At 39.9% G+C, this 22,728-nt stretch overlaps 1 protein-coding gene across 8 annotated transcripts in view; it reads left to right on the top strand.

The window, feature by feature from the left end:
* The first annotated feature begins 8,703 nt into the window (after window positions 1-8,703).
* The window catches only part of magi2a (membrane associated guanylate kinase, WW and PDZ domain containing 2a), a 250,826-nt gene continuing 236,801 nt past the window's right edge, over window positions 8,704-22,728 (top strand). For all 8 annotated transcript variants that reach the window (XM_087830424.1, XM_087830423.1, XM_087830422.1 and 5 more), the window contains exon 1: window positions 8,704-9,191. In XM_087830424.1, coding sequence (XP_087686550.1) covers window positions 8,891-9,191 — 301 coding nt within the window. In that variant the 5' untranslated portion in view covers window positions 8,704-8,890. The remainder of the gene's footprint in view (window positions 9,192-22,728) is intronic.

Genomic DNA, 22,728 nt, shown 5'->3' with positions numbered 1-22,728 from the left:
ACCACACAGCAATCCCTTTATTATTGATCAGATAAGTACATTAAAATTTCCTCAAAAAGCACCAACACCACAAACACAGTCCAGTTATTCCATTTAGCTGAAATGATGCTTAAAAGACAAAGCTGCGCCCGCCTGTGGACGTGCCAAAGCCCTAAAAATGCATGTTTTTAATGCTGATCTTGTCATAAACAAGAATGTTACCTATTACTATGATCACTAATTTCATATGATCAAAAGTTTTTAATGCTTTGGTTTTAAACTGTGGGAAATGCACAAACACCAGAAACTTTTAGCCCATCCCAATTTATGTAAATTCAAAATAAAAAAGTTACATGAATTTATATCCAAACAAATCATCCCCTGTACTGATTTTTTTAATGCTATTATTCTAGATTTCAAACGCAACAAATAAGAACATTCACATTTGTAAGATGAGAAACCGCGATCCAGACTTTTCCTCATAAATCACATGATCATTTATTCATTTTCTGTGACAGTGATGTAACAGTTACTCCTCACTAAACGAGAAAAAAGGATCTTAAGGAGCAGCTGATCAATGAGGGTCTTTGAAAAAAGGCTGTGTGAACAGAATACCGAAAAGGCCTTTGGGAAAAGCTCGCTGGGGTCGCGCAATCATTCAGCGGCAGAGACAGCCTCAGTGAGTCCGTTAGCTGGAAGCTAAGATATCTGTCTTGCAACACAAACTCCTTCATGCTGGACAAACAAGGGACTGGGGAAGGCTAAGGGGCACTAGCTCGTATAGCTGCAAGCTCTGAATTTTAATTACACTGATAGTGAAAGCCCCAGCTAACCTCTTTAACACTGCTCTGTTGAATTTTCAAAACATTAGGATAAACTTTGTTCTGGCATTTGGTGGTGTTGGTGTCACTGGTTGCAGGCAATGTGTAACCTTTCAGCCTGCTGCTCAAACTCTGAATGTTCCCTTTGACAGAGCGACTGTAAGGGCATGTTAACTTTAATTTGGGATTATGCACTATGCAAGTGTGTCTGTTGTAGAAAACATGGTATTTAGAGAAGTAAAAAATGCTCAAAAACAGGCCTTTGTTTTACTTAACAATATTTCTGTGATTTGTCGAGATCGTTTCTGTCACGATGAGATTATTATTCCACCCATCCACCTTCTTGTCCAAATACCAGTCGTGGGAGGTGGGAATATGTTGTCAGTCCATTATAAAGCTCACACAGAGAGGCACTTATCTGCACTCATGTTGACGCCTACAGACAGTTCAGAATCACTGGAATTTGGGACAAAGTCAAAGTGCCAGGGCAGAACCTACTGTATACAGGCCCTTCTTCACAAGGTATGTAGAAGATGCTCTTCTGCATACCTTGGTTGTAATCAGTGGTTATTTGATTTTCTGTTGGCTTTCTATTAGCTCAAAGAAGTCTGTCAATTCTCCTCTGGCACCAAAAAAGACATTTTCACCCAGAGAAATGCCAATCACCTTTTTCTCTTACCCGTTCATTGTAAATAGTTATGTGGGGAAAACTTTGTGGATCAGCAGTTTCTGAAATACACAGACGAACCCATCTCGCATCAACAACTCACGTTCACGCCATGTTCGTTTGAATTCAATCAGGTCTAGATGTCTACTGTACTGAATTGCTGAAATGTGATTGGCTGATTAGTGTTTGCATTGACAAACAGGTGTACCTAACAATATTTCCGGTGAGCATATATCATTTGTCAGTTTGGGTAGTTTTTCACAATTTAACATTTTTCCATGCAAGTATACTTTCACATTGACACAATTGGGCCTCATTGCAAAGTTGTCTTTAGTTTTTTCTCATGTGTTCAACTTTTGTAAAAGTCTGGCTGATCAAGGCTTCCTTTTTGCAGCATCATGTCACAGACAAAGTACAATATTCAGTCACTTACCCTACTGCCATAACGGTGGCATTGTGTGCCAGGTTTTATAATGCTAGTTGTATGTCTAACAGCATGAATGTGCCTACATGTTAGACTGTGATAAGGAACCTTATGTATAAATGTATGTGGAGACTGGACAAGGTGGAGACGAGGAAACTGCTTAAGTAAATCCAACCAGAAGCATGTGATATACTTCAAAGATATGATGATTCTGCTTCAGGAAATCGTTTGAGATGGTGTTGTGTTTTAATCAGAATACTTCTATGTTGTAGGTGATAGGAAAGTATGGGATTATTTTAAAAAATTCCCTGGGTCTATATTAAAGCACTATCTGATCAGCCCAACTTGCAAAATACAGTGGGTTCCCAATTTGAACCCTCTGGTTGCCTTTCTTCTACATATGGGCGTATATCTTTAAAGCTTTAAAAATCCTTAAAATTAAATGTAGCAGTCCTTTAGGAATGACAGCCATGCTATTAAAATAGCTCACCCATAGCTATTAGCTATAGCTAACAAAATGTTCACTCTCCCACTCATCCACCAATCCTAGACATGATATGCAGACAAATAAATCTGTCACTACTTAACAAATCTCCAATTTCGTGGGAATACAAAGGTGCATTAGTACAAATGTGGATAAAGAGCTGACCAGTTCTATTTGAGAAAGTATTACACCTCATCCCTAATAGGCTGCTGTCGTCTAGTTTGATGACCTGTCTCTGCTGGTTTGTCAGATATGCTTTGTGATGGGTTATGAGAGGAGGCTTGCGAAAGTCTATAAAGCTGTCACGCTGTTGATTGCATGGCAACAGTGACACGGCTTCCCTCTCTGATGAACGATGCACCTTGTGAAGGCAGATGACTGACTGTGATAGTGTAAATGCAACTTTTCCCCTGTGAGAGGGTAGGAGAGTCTAGTGTCTACGGGGCTGAGCAATGGGACTCTTTGCAGCCCTAGAGGCAGTTTAAAGCCCTCAGTGAGGTACTTATCTGTCTGAGCTGATAGGGGAGGAGGAATGAGGGAGGAAACGCAGAGGTGGAGATGCTGGATGTTGTTGCAGAGAGCTGGATTTGTGAAGTAGCGGTCTCGTGAGAACTCAACTGTGCCAGAATGCCGCCTAAATCGCCCTGTGTGAAAGCCAAGAGAGGCCATAAATTAACAGTCAGACAGCAGGGCAGAGAACAGACCATCAAAACACCGGTCACTAGTGAAGGTAAAATACCATAAAAAATAATGCAAAGGACAATCAAATCAAATGCGGTGATGGTAGAAGCCCTGAATTTCACCCTTAGGTCTTTTGATTTAGCTCTAGTGCTATTATGCATGTACTGACTAATTCATCAGCAACAGAAAGCAGCTGGAGGCCCTGCAATGGAGGTGCACGGGAGAGGCCATTGCCCTGTATCGTGATTTAACAGTGGCTTTTTCACTTTGTACTGAGACGGGGCTCAGCATGCTGCAAAAATACACAAAAAAGTCACTGCATCTATCGTTCATGTTAAAATCCTTTGTTCCTAATCAAAGAATGTGGCTGGGGTGTGCAGGTTTTCTTCCATTTGTGACCACAACCAATTTATAGAACACCTGTGATTTAATTCCAGTGAAGGAGTGAGAGTGCAATTGTTGCTTTAATTTAGAGGAACCGGTTTCTGAGCGTCAAATATATTTCTCTAAAATCACAATGGTGCAAAAGTTTTCAATTACCGGTAAAAGTTCAACATTACTTACTTATAGTACGTAACATTATGGAGAAAGAATGGCGTCTGCCAATTTTATTATTATTATTATTATTTTATTTTGTGCTATTATCAGAATTTATTATGAAGCATTAGAATGTAAAATATAAAAGAATGAAGTTGAATGAGAACAAGCTAGCTTTAACAACTTGTATTATACTCACTTGCAGTTTTTCAGTACTTTTGTTTGAAACAAACTATCTTTTTAAGCCCCCTCCTTCCTAAAAGCCCAATTCTTTTCTGACTGGCTGCCCCTCACCTGGCTTCCGCAGATAACCCATTGCTTGCTGATATGCTCTTGAGGAGAAAAAAACCCATCCGGAACCAAGCGTGAAAAACGGTCGGAAGCTTCCGCTTTTAGCACACAGGAGTTACTTTTAAATACGTTGACTTCAATACATTAATTTAGCATTTTTTTTGTTTTGTTTTTAAACAATATATCATAACATACCTGATCTGGGAAATTTGCGGATGTTCTGTTTTGCCTCCACATTTTCTCGGCATTCACAGCGTTTCCCCATGACATCGGCAGTGTATGAGATTCAGCCGAACATCTCTTGGCACTTCTTTTTCAGTTGAGGTCAAGCAACAGGAGACAGAGAGTGACAGACTGAATCTTTTCTGTGCTGCGAGGTAGAACAGATGGCAGCAAAGTAAACAGGTCAGATGCCTGAGATTGACCGGGCTTGAATAAGACAAAGTGGCCACACACAGTCATTCACTCATTCCTGTATGGAGCGTGACATTGTAAAACAACCTGCCAAATCACCAAAAATGACTCAGCTGGAGCTGGAACGGCAGCGTTCGCTCGCACAGAGCGGATATTAACTTCCTCTTTCATTGGCAGTGGACGCCATCGTCAGGCAGTTTCACTTTATTCCTGACCAGCTTTAATTATCTTGCAATGAGGCCTGTCATAACCATTACATCATGTAGCATAGCAGTGTAGCAATCCCAGGGGCAGCATCACTGGCTGAGCCAATGAACTCCCATCTGGTCGTGTAGATGTGACTGATGGCTGAACAGAATGATTTCCTGCAATCTGAATCTGTAGAAAAGGCAGGAAGTGTCTGTTTGTGTACTGTGCGTTGTGCTTCCAGGAAAACGATCACATAAACAGAAATTTTGAAAATGCTCTTCTCCAAACATATACATTATTTGTTGTAAAAACCCATTTTCCTCAATCCACTTTTAAAGGCTCAGTGTGGCGGGCAGGAGCCCACCCAGCACATCTTACACAGTTTAATCCCACACTGTTTTTCCAGTCCTTTCATTTCCTGGGCTGTTGTTCTCTTCACCTCCCTGGCACTTATTCTGCCACGCGCAGAGCATTCCTCTCCTTGTTCAAACACTGCCTCCAGAATTCCTACCCTTGTTAAAATACTCCCTTTCTCTTTTGCTTGGATTCTTTCTTCTTCTTTTTTTAATTTTCACTCAGCAGTGCTCCCGCCTCTGGAATGCAGAGGCACTTCTCCAAATCCCGCTGAGGAGACAACAGAGCATTGTCTGCTGCTTTACTGTCATCATGACTCAAGGACAGCAAATATTGTTTTGAGCAGAAATTAATTGCAAAACAATGTTGATTTGATGTCCATTGTGCAACTATATCTTCAGATGTGCATTTCCTTATTTTGCTCAACAATTTTGTTCAGCATGTTTTTGTTCTTGGACTTTGAAGCTGGGAAAGTTTAAATGTACATATTTTTACATATTTAGACGATAAAGTATGTGTTTCTGCATCCTTGCTGAAGGTAAGTTGAGTTTGCAGAATAACACATGCTTCAAGGTCTTGTGCTTGCTGCATGTGCCTTCTTGTGTGTGGAGGTACAGCTATGATGAGTGTCCATGGGTAACATAATCCATGCTAACAACCCTAGCTCAGAAATTATAATGTTGTCTGTAGTTCGTTTACACCAAACAGAAAGCTGTTTTTTACAGGGAATTACTACATTTGTCTCCGACTGCTTCCAGGATAGGGATTCCAAAGTTGGCTTAGCTTTGACATGAAGATAAGAGTAGTATTAATCTTCTTAGTTACACGGGACTTATGCATCTCATATTTTACATAAAAGCACATTCATTGCACAAGTTATAACAAAGAACTTCTGGACAGCCACTATGCAAGTGTCTTGCACCATCACTCATAAAAAAGAAAATAGGTGCTGAGATTTATTGGAGGATGTGCAAGCAAACATGGAAATACAAGAACAGAGTCTATATGATTGTAATGAGCTTGAAAGTGAATATTTAGTATGCCCAGCTTTAATCTTCAACACAGCCTGAACTCTCTTAGGAAAGCTTTCTTTAATTTATTTAAGTAGTCTTCAGGAATAGCTCTCTGGACTTCTTGAAGGACATTCAAAGGTCTTCTTTCTTTGGAGGTCGGATGCCTTTGTGTTCTCTGTCAAGATGATCCCACACTGCTTCAGTAACGATTAGGTCCAGGCACTAGAGAGTCCAATCCATGACTGATAGCGGTCCATTATGTGTTTTTCTATCCAGGTATGCTTTTACTGCGCTGGCCATGTTTTTGAGGTCATGCTGAAAAAAAGGTTGTTACCAAACATGTGCTTTCTAGAAAGACTCCACCAGTACTAAGTGAAAAGATCACAGAGACTGGACTATAAATGAGTGAAAAATCAGACAATGTCCAAAAGAAAACTTTAAAAGATCTTCAGAAAGCCCAGAGAACTCAAGTATGGCTCATTGCAAGCAAATTGTAAAGAAATAAGAGAAATCTAAAAAACTTTCACACAGCACTCCTCATTTCAGTTTGACTCCTATGACCTTCATGAATTGCTCTTTGTGCAGCTTTGCACTACTTTGAGTGCTCCATCTATTTTTGTTTATTCCATGAAAGTCCAATTCTTGCACAGGACACGAGTTAATCTGCCTGCTCACGGTGCAATGAAACCCCCTCCAAAAACCCCTGTTTTTGTTTTTATCACTCCCATACAGTTATTGTAGTTATTACCAGATTTGGCTCATCTTCTTTCCCCAGACTACCAGATTGATGCAGCGGACACCATGCACTGTAAGGCTGCCCTGACTCAGTATCCACTTACAGCTACCAGGGTATTCTATTTTTAATTAATTTTTTTATAACAATTAAAATTGCTTACACGACATTTTAATGATCGAGTCCTTTGCTGTCAGTATCAATATCTCCACCAGCTTTTACTGGTATTTTACAAGTAGTGGCAATATGGAGAAAACATTATTGAACAGTTAATTGAATGAATGAATTGAAAAAAGTCTTAAAAACAACCTTTCCTTGAACTGGGTGGAATAAATGACATCATGACACAAGAGGAAGCCGTTTTGTGTTTAAAACAGGGCACTTATCTCACGTCAGTACTGGAATGCTTCCTTATGGGGAAAAATGCTATTTTTAAGGCTTTGAAAAGGATTAAGAATGACTGATAACTCTGCATTGTAGAATAGCAATTATCTTTGCATATCTATACAGTTGTGGCAGCAAAGCGGCAAACTATCATTACTGAGAATGGGATCAGTAACTACGTGAGAAAAGGCTTCATCACCAAGCAGACTGGAGGATGTCAGTGCTGTGACGGAGAGACCCACAACACACACTTGTTTGAAGACGGATTATAGTCAGCCAATTCTCCATTTGCTTTATGTCCCTTTCCTCTAGTCGGAGATAAACACAAGGGGATTTTCACTTAAGAGCCATTTTTTTCTGGTGCATGACAGCACTATTAGGCCTACAACAAACCAACTAAGCGTGCGGATCATAAATGCCGTTAGAGGGAACAAATGATTCTGAAGTCTGAGTATCAATATAGAGGAAGAATTCTCAGCTGATAAATACTTGCAGCCTTTGAAAATGCTCTGTAATATAAACGTCACACAAGACCTCGAGGCTGTTCAAGTAAATACAATCTTGCCTTCAACTTCACCTGAAAATAATGTTAAAAAAATGTGTTTGGGGCTTCAATTCAAGTAACACACTGAAGTGACCCTCAAAGCTTCTTGTCAAACCAGAAGGAGACTTTAATTGAAGCAGAGTCATGTTTAAGGAGAAAGGAATCGCAATGATGCCGGGGGAGGCGAAAACAAATTTGAGTAGACTCAGCTGATCACATCTTTAAAGTTATAGTTATGGTCTCACCGGCTTCACTGTGGCAGATACTTCGCATTTATTTTAAAACTGTAGTATTAGAAGTGTCTGTAAACAAGTGTCAAACAGAAGAGACATATTTGTGGTTTGAAACCCCCTGTTATTATCGCTCCTTTGCTGCCATGCCAGTGGAAATACCACTGCTCTGCCTCCCCCTCTTTCCTTTTTCTTTTTTCTTTTTTCGTGGAAAGCTGGATTTTGGGAAAACCCTTGTCTATCTCCTCCTCCTTCTTCAGCTTTCACTTCCGGGTCAGTTGGGTTGGTCAAAGCTGGATGTCGCTTTCAAATGGCACTGGTAATGTTGTGCATTTCGAAGTTGAGAAGTTTTAAGCGCTTTCTTCTTGGCGCTCAAGATGAACTTCCTTTTTGGAATGTGTGGAATGCAAGTAAAGGTTTTACAACGATCAAATAATGTTTTTAAAAACTGATTTGCCTCATTGATTTATTTAAAAAGATGACGTGTTTCTATTGCACGTGTCAGCAAAGTTTTTAAAGTGAAATGATAAAAATGTATAATCTAGTTTTATCCTTAAGAACAAGTACGAGTACGATATCTCACTGCATATTATTGCATTTCTGCTGGTAGATGCAGTCAGATTGCAATTGGTTTGAGTCTTGATTTCTACATTTTACTGGTTAATGTCCTACAACAGGAAACAAGAATACTAAACTTTTTATTTAATAATATAACTTATCACATCACCACAAAAAACCACCTATATTTCTCCAGGAGCAGGTCCTAATCATTATCTACACAGATTTTTTAAATCAAATTTTAAGTGTATGTAGTGTTTCTTACAATCACTTATTCACATAGTGTGAATTCTCCTAAACTGCGTTTTTCTTGTTCGCGATGGTGTATGCATAAACTGCGATCGTGTGAGTTCCGATTTTTAAAATATCCCCTGAAGGCGGCACAAGTTCGGCAGCTCTCAGTTATTGCAAAGGCAGGCTGATGATCCAGCTGCTGTGCGCGTGAGTGTGTGCGAGGACATGGATACAGCTGGCGTTTACCACTGAAACCGATCACTTTACAGTGCTGCCGTGACACTGAGGTACTTCCGAGAGCGACAAAACTTCTTCCTCAGCCGCACTCATGTGATTTTCCTTTTCTTCGAGCCATGTCCAAAACCCTGAAGAAGAAGAAGAACCACTGGACAAACAAAGTCCACGAGAGTGTCCTTTGCAGGAATGAGGAGGGGGAACTGGGGCTGGAGTTGAAGGGCGGCGCAGAGAATGGACAGTTCCCGGTTATCGGCGAGCTTCTCCCGGGCGGAGCGGTCTGCCATAGCGGCAAACTCTTCCAGGATGAACTCCTGCTGGAAGTCAATGATACCCCTGTGGCTGGACTCACCACCAGGGACGTCCATGCTGTGGTCAAGCACAGCAAAGACCCCCTCCGACTCAAGTGTGTCAAACAAGGTGAGGTTTGTAAGCTTTCGGCGCAACTTTCTCGCATGTCGCAGTTTTTCTTTCGGTTCTTTTTTGAAAACCGTTAGCTTTTCCCCCCTCAACGCGCTTTTCTCTTTTGACAGCACCTATTGTTTCCCAAAACTGATGCGCTTACCCCTAAGGCTCCATACTTACAGTAAACCATGCAAATAAATCACATACTTGCCACATATATATTATAATTATGCCGTTATTTTGTTGCTACACTTATTAGGCGTATAGAAACGATTATCTAAGAGGTGTTTGTAGCGTGTTTTTGTGTTGGTCGTGGTGTGCTCCTGATGTGTTTGGCACTCGTCCGAGTTAGGGGGTGTGTTACAGTTGTGGCAGTCAGAAAACACATTCCAGTGTTATTCATAATTCATAAGAAGTCATTTACAAGTATTGCGCCAACTCCTTCAGCCTTGAACCCAGCTACTAGCTACATATATGGATTACTTTAGGCATGCTGTAGTGTAACAAAGTATTAATCCAATATATTTGGAATGATACCACAGATATAAACAGTGGATTATGTGAGATGCTGGATCAGATTAAATTGGATTGAGCCTTGCACACACATTTATTTCAGCAGAATATTACAGTCATACATGATCTTTCTTATAATTAGAAATCTAAATTACTGAGACATTTTATGTCCTGATTTAAAAACAAAAAAGAAGAAGAAAAATAAGCAATTATTTAATTGACAGAAAATTAATCAGGACTGACTTTGATAAGTTTTAGTCAGTTTTTCTGTAATAGCAAGCTGTTAGGATTGTGTCACTTTTGGGGTAATCTTGCTGGCCATTTATGGACGCCTACATGGAGTTGCGGAGATGATCATAAATGAAGAGAACTGGTCATTTTTGCATTTAATGCATGTGCCATTTGCCCAAATGGAACCTCTGCTATTCTTGCCAGATTCTTAAATAAAAGAAAATTGCACTATATTTTCAGTTTAACCTTTGAATTACATATAACTTTTCTCTTGTTTTTTTTCTTCAGAGCACACATTTAAGTGTGCAATATTTATTATCCAATTTGTGCTTCACTGAGTGGACTAAATTGGATTTGGAAGGGATATTTTATAAATATTAGAGCAAATCCCAGAGTCCCTATTTCAACATTATAGTTGTGTCACAGAAAATGAAAAATATCATAAAGTATGATAAGGTCACCGTTAGCTTGGTATTCGGTGCAATGAAACAGCAAAAGCCCCCCTGCACAGGATTACTACAGAGGGCTTCTTTTTTTTCTTTTTCTTTTTTTTTTACGTGGGAAGTGCTGTGGATTGCTTAAGTGAGTGTAGTAGCTGTGCTGGATACACATGAGGCTGTGATTATGTGGTCCAGAGGCTATATAGTTTGTTGAAGAAATGTTTGATTTTGCAGTATATGGAGTAGCCAGAACACACATTTTAAAAAGAGCACAAGTCAAAAAGAATTTCCTAACTTGTCCCTGGTTCAGACTCATCTCATTCTTGTCAGCTTTGTCCTCCGGATGTGCAGCTCTTATGTCACGGACACACTCCTCTGGCTGTCTGTGGTTTTGATCTCGACAGCTAATGACTCTCCGTGTCTTGTGTTGTGCGCCGGGACCGGGATCTGTGGGATCTCATTTTGGGGTGAAAAATCAGCGAAACCCTGTAAGAAGCTTTGGATCAAAGTCTTAGCTTGTGTGCTTGCATAAGTGTATCAGTGTGTGTGTGTGTGTGTTCATCGTCACCCCAGGGATTTATTCAAAAGGCAGCCAAGCCTATACCAAATTAAAATGTTAACTTTTTTTTCATGAAATATTTATATCCTCCAGCAATTTTCCAAGTGATTGATATTTTCCCATAGCTGTGCTCGTGTTTGCGCGATCGGTTGTTTACAGTGTTGAACTCTTTTTATTATGATTGATATGTACATTAAGTAAATATTTTGGAGGGAAAAACAGGCTTTTGCAGTGCCCTTGCAGCTGTGTGCTCAATAATAAATATTTTCACTTTCAAGCAGACGCACATAAACTCCTATAATCTGTCTCAGTAGATTCTTGATTGAGCAGAGCGAGTCAGAGAGCACAGTTCAGTCCACTTGTTCTGATGTTATATGGTAATATGACTGTGTAATGAAAGTTTTTTTTATCTTTATGGTTAGTTGTTTGTTTATCACGTGCTGCTTGAAAGTTGGTGAACTCTAGAAATGTCTGTATTTGTGCATAGATATTAATTAAAGTAGTATTAAACAGATGAGAGACAGAAAAGAGGTCAGCTGGTCGTTTAGTCATTGAGGAAATGATTCAGTATTACAAACGTATCTGTACATCAAGATCTAACTGTAAATTTTAGAGTGAGCTTGGAGTGAGGTGTGTTCAGTCAAAATCTAGACACTGGTGGTGATGGAGATGAAGCGGGTGGAGACTTGGATGAAGATCTCTCCTTGGCCAGGATGAGATGGAGAGGGAGAGGTTCTGGCTTGCATGAATGAAAGTCTGAAAGGCAGAATGGTAGAAGAGCACTGAGATTTAAGGCGCAGTGTGGAGGTTCTGATTGGCTCTCAGAGTGATGAGGACAGAATTGTGTTGGACGGCCTGAAAAAGTGTCAAGGAATGAGCGAATGCAGAACTTCTTTATTGAACTTGTGCATAAGTTTGACATTATGTCCAAACTAAGAAAATACAAGAATAATAATGTCCTCTCCAGGAATGTCTAACCAATAAAGAAAAGTCCAAAAGGGAGGTGAGGAGTACTCTAGAAGGTCATGAAGGAGTCCTGGCTGCAGTTTAAGAAAAGGTCACATGGACAACTCATAAGGCTGTTCAAACAATGTTTTTCAGGCTAAAATAGAACTTTCGCAGAAAGGAACTGAAAGTATGGGACAAGAACCTCAGGGTTTCAACCAGGCCTGACATCCCCACTGGGTCTAAGCACTGGGATTTTTTTCTTCTTCTTTCTTCTTCTTTTTTTGTTGTTGTAAAACTTTAGCATTTTGGTCTATCGGCCAACTTCCAGCATTTTTTTTCACACTTTGAAATCTGAGGTCATGTTTCAACATTAAAGATAAAAGCTATTAAGGATAAAAGCTTCACTGGCTTTTCTTATTTTGAACTGATTTGTCAAAAATGTCTAAAATACAGAAAATAAGTTAAAGCAGTGATATGTATATATTTTTTATTTCACAATAATGTAAAAAAAAAATGTGTAAAACTTTTTACCAAGTCACAAAAATGAAGAAAATACTGTTTTTATTCAACTTTCATGCTGGATTGAGCAAATATGACAAGTGGTATCGCATAAACAAAAACAAAAATGTCAGTACATAGTTTCCAGATGGTACTCTAATTATAACCGAGAAAATAACTTAGTTAAATTTATGCACTCTTGTCATTTTCAAAACCTACTTTGTAGACATGCACATCAGAGGAGGTCGAGCACCTTGAAAAAAAAACTTAAGAAGTTTAGAAATGGAATAAAGGACAAGGTAAATATTGTGAGCTTATATCTGCTCACTTACTACTTTAGAAGTGTGAACACTTCCAAAGTGCCCTGCTTCACGCTACTTTTAATCAACTAACTAATCTGCCAGGCTGGAAGCATCATTGATCAAATTTGGAGGCGTTTGAGTCAGTTAGGGACAGCAGGTCACTGAACAAACTGCTCTCCATCATGAACAACCCATGACACCCACTCCACACTTGTGAGGCAACGGGAGCTCCTTCTCCCTCAGACTGATTCAACCTCGCTGCCATAAAGAATGCTTAAGGAAATCATTCCTACTGTTCTCTGTAAAGCTGTACAATAACTCTTCATTCTGTGACAGGTGAAGACATCTGAACTGCATCCCGCGTTGGTGGTAATGTCATGGTTTAAGACCTGTTTTGAACCCCCCTGCCATTGACTGAACCATCAATTTGGAAGACACCACTAAATACCATACTAAGATGAAATGTCAGGACACCAATCCATGAAATGAATCTCAAGACAAAGTGGGTCATGGAGGAAGACAGCTACCCTCAGTACACAGGTTGTGCTGCCAAAGAATAGTAAAAAAGAATGTTTTGGAACGACCAAATTCGGACTTTAATCGAATAGAAATGTTTTGGAACTGAAGCAAGCAGTTCATGTAAGGAAAACCAGCAATGCCCCAAAATGGAATAGATTGTGTAAGAAGTGCAGGAAAATTCTCAAAAGGTGACAGGCAAGAGTGACCAAAATCTTCTTGACCCTCACATGTGTCATTTCCATTCATTACAGCTGATAATGTTTTACGCATAAATATAAAAAAAAAATCTAAAGGCATTATGAACATTCAAGCTGCACTGTAGCTTACGTTTATTAATCTCAGAGCCAGCTTTCCTTTAGGGTCTAGAGTTTATTATATAAGACCTGTAATCATAAATGCAACCCTCTTCTTTTTATTTAGATAAATGTAGCAAATAAGGACTAGCTTTTGTGTGTGTGTGATCTGAGATTGTGGCCTTTATATTAAGTATTACAGAAACATTTTTTCTCTGCCTCTTTCTCTCTCCCTCTTTTTAAGCTGCTAAATGCATTTAACTTTGAGAAGATTTGTCTTAGTCTGTGGCGCCTCATGGTAACAATGTTTCTATGACAACAGTACATGAAAAGGCACTACTTACCCATTTAGTGTTTTGAGATTTTCACCTGAACTTGCAGGCTTTAGTGCTTCAGTCTGTAGATCTTATCCTCAGATAAAAGTGTTAAAGACGTGTAAATGTGTCTGTTTACAAATTCTTTATTCCATCCTTTCCTGGATAGGTTGCCAGTCTATCGCAGAGCCAACAGATAGACAACTACTTTAGACGCGTTGCATAGCGTCCCGAATGCCACTGGATTTTGACTGACTTGGGCAAATTTTAAAGCTGGACTCTGGGAAATTTGAAGGGGTTTCCATTAGACTAAATAATGTATCAGTTGATCAAAAAGTTAACACAAGATCCATCCCGGTTATGAGTAGAATAAGCGTGAGACATTGCCTAAAGTGTTCCTTTATTACATATAGCATAGAGCAGGAGATGATCTGCTTCTAGGCACACCTGCCAGGTTTACACTGTAAACAGAGCTTTTTCTCTGATGTCCTTGTTCTTAATGTAGTGTGCACCTCACATTCAGAAATGCTTGACAGATTACTTATTGGGTTCTCATTCATTATTGTCTGTTTTTATTTATTTATTAGGGTTTTTTTTTTTACAAAGAAATTTGCATTTATAAACCCAAATATGATTCAAGGATGAGCAACATCCCATAATAATGGGTGGGTAGAATAAGCTTTGAAATTCTGAGTTGTTTGTTTTCGCAGTGTACTTGAGGGTAGCTGAAGGTTTTGCTCAAACCCAGCTGTAAACAAAACCTTTGCTCACAGAGAGAAACTCTTGGTACTTGAGGTTTTGAACAAGGGGCAATCTCAGAAGCTGAAAAGTGAAGCCAGAGCGGAAGTGCTAAAAAATTGCAGTCCCTCTAGGTGCCGCATAAAGCTAGCTTCAAAAGTGGATCAGACTCATGTTAGACCCATGAGTGGGGCTTGTATTGTAGCTCTTCCACTTAGATACTGTAGTTAAATGACAGGTGTTAAGTTGGACCTCTTTACTGTGTGCCGTTGGTGCATTTTGGAGCATTATGTCTAAAATGTTATGGACCATCCAGGTTTTTGGACGTTGCGTCAAAGTTGTGGTTTGGTTTTGGCAAGGTAAAATCCAATGTGTTATTAGTCTGTTAGTTACACTCTTGTGGAAAAGTGTTAAACTAAGATGTCAGAAAGAAACTGTTGCGGGAACAGTCCCCAGATTTTATTGATGATCTTTCAAGATATCTCTTTGGACATCAGCTGGTCTTTCACTGAATTTTTTAGTCCAGTGTTTGTATGTGACAGCCACTCTTTTTTTGTTTAAGCCATTAAAACCTGCATACATCTCACCTTTTATTTGATCTATCTGTGGTTTGCTGAAGCCTCATCAGATATGGTCTCAATAGAAGAGTGACTGTCAAGAAACCATTATTAGGGGAGAGGAAACTGGGGGAAAAGGGCTGAGGAATGCCAAATTATTCAAGATCTGCACTGAAAATCAGTGGCAACAGGTATTATGGAGTGATGAATCCAAAATTTGTGTGTGAAATTTGTGGTTCAAATCATCTTCAGCATGTACAGAGGAGATCAGGAGAGAGGTACAACAGTGTGTGCTTACAGGCATCTGTAAAGCTCTGTTACGCTTTGGGGCTGCATCTCGGTCAGTGTTGTTGGTGATCTTGTCAGAATTTAAGGAATTATAAATGCAGAAAAATACCGTCAGATTTTGATCCGCCATGCAATAACATCTAGAAGGCATCTGATTGACAACAGCTTCATTTTTCAGCATGACAATAATTCCAAACACTAGAGAAACATACAATGAACCCCTATCAATCATGGACTGGCCTCCCGAGCTCTGACCTCAACATTACTTTAGCAGTATGGGATCATCCAAAGGCAGCCACCATCCAAAGATGAGCTTTGAATGTCTTTCAAGGGGCCTGGAGAACTACTTGAAGAAATTAAAAGAAAGCCTGACCTCTTAGACAAGCCATGTTGTCTTATATACTGCATTTACTGTATGTTTGCACATGTTGCACAATTTTCCTAGCTAAATATAAAAAAATGGGAGGTGGCTCAATAATTTTGCACGATCCTGTAGCTAATTAGATGAACTCTGTCAGTATGATGAATCAGTACAGTTTATGGATGCAACTGACAAACCAAGCAATCTAGCGTTAGCGAATAACCTAGCACTACCTATTTTTTTTTTTAAACAGCTCCAAACATTAACAGCACAGTGGCATCTGTTACACTGACTATTTTGAACTGATAACACTACTGTGACTAGTCAAGACTCTGTGGTCTTGAAAAACAATTTTGAAATAGTGTACCTGTCCTTAAGCTCAACTAAAAACAAGCCTCTTTGGCTGACACTGATACTGATAATGAAATTTTTTGTTTTTGTGTTGAATTCTCTTTTGTTATGTAATTATTTCCCATTTGGTGCCAGAGAAACAAAAAAACCTTTGTAATGATTTTTTTTTTTTTTTTTTAAGAACAGTTGTTAAAATCGTTCCACACCATCTCACACTATCTTTGAATTATTGGAAATAAGTAACACAGTATTACAACTAAGGCATTACAGCAGGTAAACACTATGCACTGCCATTAATTGATTGGCTTTTACACCCTTAAATGTAACTTTTATTGTATGCTTTAAAAAGAAGAGCAAGTTGAAGTAGACATACTGCCAGTAATTAAAGTACTTTAATGCAATGTAGCCACCTCATTGTTTTACAATGAGGCCGCTACATTCCAATAAAACAGTAATAAGCTGTGCTTTGTTTAGCTTCTTTCTGCCTCCAGTCACGGAACAGGGTCAATGACTGGCTTACATGCATGGTTGATCTCCAAAAGATGTCCATGGCCTTTCTGAATAATACATCAAGTTCTCTTTTGCAGTGTTCTGCTGCTTCACTAATACCACAACTCTAAAGGTGTTCTCTCTTTCTCTTGGGATGTCTTGTCTGGATTGTTAGCCTTTACCGTGTTCTTCTCTGTAATTAAAAATGTGGATCTTGATTCTTTTGGCGAACATGAGTACTGTTTATGAGTTTAAGTACTTAATTTTCTACATAATGTAATGCATCTTTAATTTTTCATGTCAACTGAAATCCTTGGGTATTATCCTTTTTTTTCTCTCTCTCTCTCACTCTCTCTCTCACACACACACACACACACACACACACACACACACACACACACACACACACACACACACACACTATAGCAGGGCTTTTATTAGTCTCTGAGGTGAGGATTAGATTAGTTTGCCATCAGCAATCAGGTGTGCCCTGTAGGACATAATTAGGATGTCCGCAAAACACAAAGAAGAATATTAGAGAAAGTACGGCACTGTTACATTCCCAGAGAAATGATGAATTGTGCTTAGAGCAGAACATTATGGATAATGTAAGAGTGGCATTAAGACTACATCATGTGGCTGTTGTGGCCCCTGTGGATTAGATGCTAGTAAAGAATAATGATGCACATTTTCAGAGTCTCTCTCCTGGGTTCAGACATTCATTATGTTGCATTCAATTGTTCACCATGAAGTTTACAGAAGAAAAGGAACGAGTATGCTGGCTGTTTACAGTACAGCTAAGTCACTGAATGAACACCCATGTCTGTCCCCGGAAGATGCACCTTGATATCAGGAAGACTAATGAGTTAATAACTGTCAGGAGTTAATAACAGGGTTGGGAGACTTGCGATGCCTTGAGTAACTGGAATTAGATTTTTGAAATGTGCAATACATGTTGGAATTTTTGCTTGCAGCTTATCAGCTTGTTGTTTCTCTTTTAACACTTCTCCTGATCCCTATTAAGATTGGTGATTTGTGTACACATTAAGTAAGAGGAAAACATAGCAGTGATGCATGCTGAAACAGCTAGCTGTGGTGATGAGGGATTCGCCTATGCAAAGCTCTGTGTGAGAACAAGGGGCAGGATGTTAATATTTTAAATTCGCAGAATTAACACAAAGTGGCAGATGCTGTTGATGCAACTCTAGGCGAGTGTTCTGATAAGCAGAAATTAACACATTGTCGGGCTTCTCACCCCCCACGCTGTAGTTTCTGTAACAATTATGTTAACCTATTTCAGTACGTCTTTTGCTATTTGCTTCTTAGCGAGGAGTCAGGTATATGCTAAGCATGCAGAATGGTTTCTAAGCAGTCACATCCATGGGCAAAAAGAGCTGTCATGAGTGGGAAATCTGCATGAAAATAAAATCATAAATGCTCCTGCTGAAGCATCAAGGTAAATTAGCTTTATATCACATCTACTGCTGCTTTTACTCTATCCTTCCTGCACACTCAAATGTCCCAGTTCAGTTTCCTATTTCAGCTTCCACCAAGGATTAATGCAGCCAGCTATGGAGCCTGTCACTGTATCTTTCACTGCCTCTACAGTGAGAACACACTTACTGTGGCTGTACTCCAGCGTGACTGAGAACCGTATGCTGATTGAGCGTCGCTTAGTGATGTTGGGGTTGCAGGTAGGAGCGTTTTTAGGTAAGCTGAAGCCAATCAAGTCTGCTAGCTGGTTGTCCACTTTGTGTTAGCTGGTGGCAGTGAAAGTCATTACAGCAACCTGAGCTTGGGGAGCTTTAGCAAGTCAGAAATGGCAGCAGCCATGGTTCTATAGAGACAGCAGTGCTGGTCAGTCTGTCAGCCCAGCACTTTTAATACATGTCACTTTCAATACGCTTTTGCCAAAGTTGTAACTGACCTGAGTTCCCACAGGATTGGGCACAACTGGCTTTGACGAATCTCTGATTTTAAATGTGAACTTCTATAATTCAGAGTTAATTTTAGACGTTAAAAAAACAACAAGCAGTCTCATCTTCTTGCTCAAGTTGAGCCTCAAACTTTATCTCATTACTGCCGTCATTGATTAACTTTTTGGGAATTATGTATGAATGTTACAGATCAAATAAAAAACAAAAACTGCAACACCAAGTATTTACTGTAGTATAAGAGTAGTATTGGGCCTGTATGTGCCCTAAAAGCCACCCTTTAACCTATTGCTAGGGCAATTTGGAAGTTAAAGAAAGCTAGCAGCTTGGGAAATACTGGGGCAAAGAGGGTAGAGAGAGTAGAAAGGGTTATGCTAATGTGACAAATTTCTTTAAATGACAAACCCTTCATGCTTCAAGCGCTTGCAAGGAAAAAACATTTTTCTCAGATTTGGCTTGGAGGGGGGGTAGAGTTTTCCCAATGCTGGAACCTCCCTGGGATTACCCTAAAATATTTCAAGGCTTTAGTGTTGACATTTTAACCAAACCAAAACTGGTTTCCCTGGTTGTCTGCCTGAGGATTTTTTTTAATCTTTGGTAGTAAAGTCTGGGATTTTTATCTACACAGGAGGGGTGGCATTATGCTAGCAGAGCAGCAGCAGCTTAACTGCTCACTCTGTGACTGCATATTTTTCAGGCACTGTAGTTTTGAATAAATAGACTTTATTTGTACAAAAATAAAGTGCATTATTTGTTAGCTTTTGAGTTCTTTTTTTACCAGGATATTTTTTCAGCTGCGTTTACAAGGCTACTATGTTTGGGTCACATGTTAACACCATAGCTGCGTATGGCTAATTAGCATAACGAACATGATTGCTTTGCTATTTAGCATATCATGCCCTTGATCCAAACTATTTTAACTTACGTTGAAAAAAGATGTCTTCAGAAACACAAAAAGTGTAATAAGTACACTTTCCTCGAGCATCAACATTTGTCTGACTGAGGTCTTTAGCTATAGAGATGAAGCAATCCCTCCATTTCTTGGACGTTACTGTCACATAATCCTCCTAATGTGTCTGTGTTTCTGTTCATGCACTGAGGTCCTGCGCTTTTACGGTGTCTCTTCTGCTCAACACGCAGTCTTGCCTCTATTTGCAGTGTAATAATGGTTGAAATGGAGTAACAGCTGTGGCGGCAGTTTGGTTCGTGTCTAGCAGGACACGAAACGCGGATTCAGCCTCAGTTTCTGAATTGTTGCAATCTACTTTTTACTCTGCATCAGCAAAGATGATTTGTTTCTGACTGACAGCGTGAAGCCAGAGAGGCTAATTTAATAGAGATTCATAAATTAAAAGATACGCTCGTTCATTAAAATCTTGGCATGTCATTTTTTTCCTGAACCTTCCGATTTTATTTACAAGTCTTTGGTTGCATATTGACTTCCATTATTAGGACTGCTCCTGCAATAGTTGAGTCACTGTCTTCAACTATACATATAACTGTGCACGCTGCATAGCTGACAGCTAAGCAGATTTATACAAAAAGAGCAGGTCTCAGCAGAAACTGTAGGTTAAGATAAAAATGTTTTGCAGACTTGTATCTCAAGCATGGAAATCCATACCATAGAACAGTCTATAACATGGCACCATGCAGGCTATTCAATAGCTCAAGGGAAAAGTGGTATGTTATGACACTATCAAGTCAATGGTGCATGCCCAGCCAATGGAATGAGTGATGTGAGTGATGATGACTTTGGACTGGTGGCAGGTCTGTTGGGCTTTTGAAAGATGGGGCTGGGCAATCCCTGAGAAGTTGTGTTGAGAAGTTGTGTTGAGTCAGAGACACACACTGTTGTTGGGAGGGTGGTAATGATTGTCATTGCAGTCAGACTCATCTGTCTTGTTGTCAGAGACCCCACTGAGAGTGTAAAGCAGCACCAGCAAGTGCAACACAGACAGTGTGATACACAAACAGACACATCACATGCACGCATAAAGACCTGCTATCCTCCACTGTGTGTGTTTATGTGTTTGTGTCTATGTGTGTGTCTATATATGTGTGTCTCCCTGGAGCCTTAGCACCACTTACCACATCCTGTCCAATCATGCTTGACAGAAGCTTGGTGGAGAGATGCTGTTGTTGTTGTTGCCTCTGTTACACTGTCTGACTGCCAGGCTCACCTCTAGGGACAGGTAATGATAAGGATAACATACTCACAAACTCTCACAAACACGCACGCACGCATGTGCGCACACATGACTGTCTTTCCCTCCTTGTCAACATCAACCATCTGTTGTGGCAAGCTGAAGAATTCCAAGGACTGAGGACTGAACACTTGTGTGTGTATAGTGTTCATATGTGGTGCTGTGCATTATTTAAATTTGGATACCAGAGTACACTGGTGTTTTTGTGTGCATTTGTGTCTTTGTGTTATTGAATCACAGTTAACTTGATTTATAGAAGAATGCGTGAAGCTGTCTCTGTGAAAGTAAAATTCTTATTTTCCCTTTAACTCGTGTGAGAGTGCAGGAAACTATTTAAGAGGTCATAGTGACAGTGCAGTTTAACACACTAATATGATTTTGTCAATGGACAGTGCAGGTGAGGATGATGGGAATGTAATTGGTTTTGCAGGTATTTGGTAAAAAGCCAAAGTATTGGACTCTGTAAAAACTAATGGCTTTAGATGAATCCTCAAAGTATCACAAAAATGCAATGATAATATCTGATATTCAGTCTGATATTTGAAGTGATGCTGACCTTAAAGACAAATAAGCAAACTGAGCAGCCATCATTTACCATGATCAGAGAAATGCCAGTGGCATGTCAAAATTATTTGCAGCTCTTGATTTATCCTGTTTTACTAAAAATTACAATAATGGGAGAGGTGACATTTCATGTTCCATGTTGCCCGTCTTGGGAACCAGGGATCAGAATGTTAGGGTCTCTGCTCTGGCTGCCAAATCCACAAGGCACCAAACCCCCTATGGTGCCTCCTGCAGGTGGTGGGCCCACTGGTGGTTGGGCCCATGTGGCTCCTTCTGGCTTTGCCCAGGCCTGGAGCCCGGTCTGTTTTTCCTCAAGCCACAACCCAAGTCTAACTCCCGAATGGGGTCCTGATAACTCTATCCTGAACAGTCCTGTGCCTACAAGGAACAAACTGCTCTTGGGATCACTAGTGCACAAACCCTCGACCATGGTAATGTGGTGATTTATGGAGGGAGCCGGTTTAAGTGGTTCAGGCATCTGATCAGGATGCCTTCTGGGTATCTCCTAAGTGAGGTATTTTGGCATGTCCTACTGAGAAGAGGCCCCAGGGCAGACCCAGGACATACTGGAGAGATTATATCTCTCAGCTGACCTGGGACCTGGATAAGCAGCAGAAGATGGATGGATGGATGTACAATTAGCCCTAATAAAAGCAAAATATTGTAGCTTACAAGTTAATTGACTAACTTGCAAATCTGCACTTTTGTCCCTCAAATGAGTAAAGTGGGCCCATAGCTGCAGAATAAAAGAGCACCCAGAATCCCTTTAGGGGTGACTGGTTCAGGATGGTCTCTGACTTACTGCGTTTATGGCTCCGTTACCATTGGCTGTTTCCTCATACATTTATTTAGTGGCTTCATAATAACAGTCCAAATAACTGCCTGGAGGCATTACTGAGATGGATACCAAGTGGCAAGACTTAGTTCAAGAATGACTTTAGAACTGGTGAGTTTATTAGTCCTGGTTTTCTAAATAAAGATGGGCTAAAAGTCTTGCATGTTAACACACCTACATGCTGTCTAAGTAGGATTTTTATTTATGTGAGAGACACAGGTGAAGTCTGAGCAGGAGGATATCGGTTTACCTGTGCTCATCTGGTGGGAGAGGGAGCTTGTGCAGCTTAATAATTGATGAATGATTTTGGTAATCCAGCAATTAGCAAGACTGTTTTTGCAGCAAGTCTGTGAATTTTAATGAACTGTAGACAGAGGAACTGCAACTCTCATCTGTTTCCTAGAGAGCCTGTATTGTGTAGTGGATGTTTTTTCCGGGGTTTTTTTGACAGTAAGTGTAAAAGTACAGTATTTTCAGCTCCAGACAGTGAATGGTTTATTTATTTCATACTGTATATGTACACAGATCTGCTTTGAGAGACACTAGACGTGTTGTTTGTTTGGCAGGAATGCTCACTGATCATAAAATATCTACCTGTCTTATTGTCAAATCTC

The sequence above is a fragment of the Neolamprologus brichardi genome, chromosome 17, assembly GCF_056152115.1.
Source record: "Neolamprologus brichardi isolate AB-2024 chromosome 17, ASM5615211v1, whole genome shotgun sequence".
NCBI classification, from domain to species: Eukaryota; Metazoa; Chordata; class Actinopteri; order Cichliformes; family Cichlidae; genus Neolamprologus; species Neolamprologus brichardi.
The sequence above is the reverse complement of the archived record's forward strand: the minus strand, read 5'-3'. Positions and strand labels throughout refer to the sequence as shown.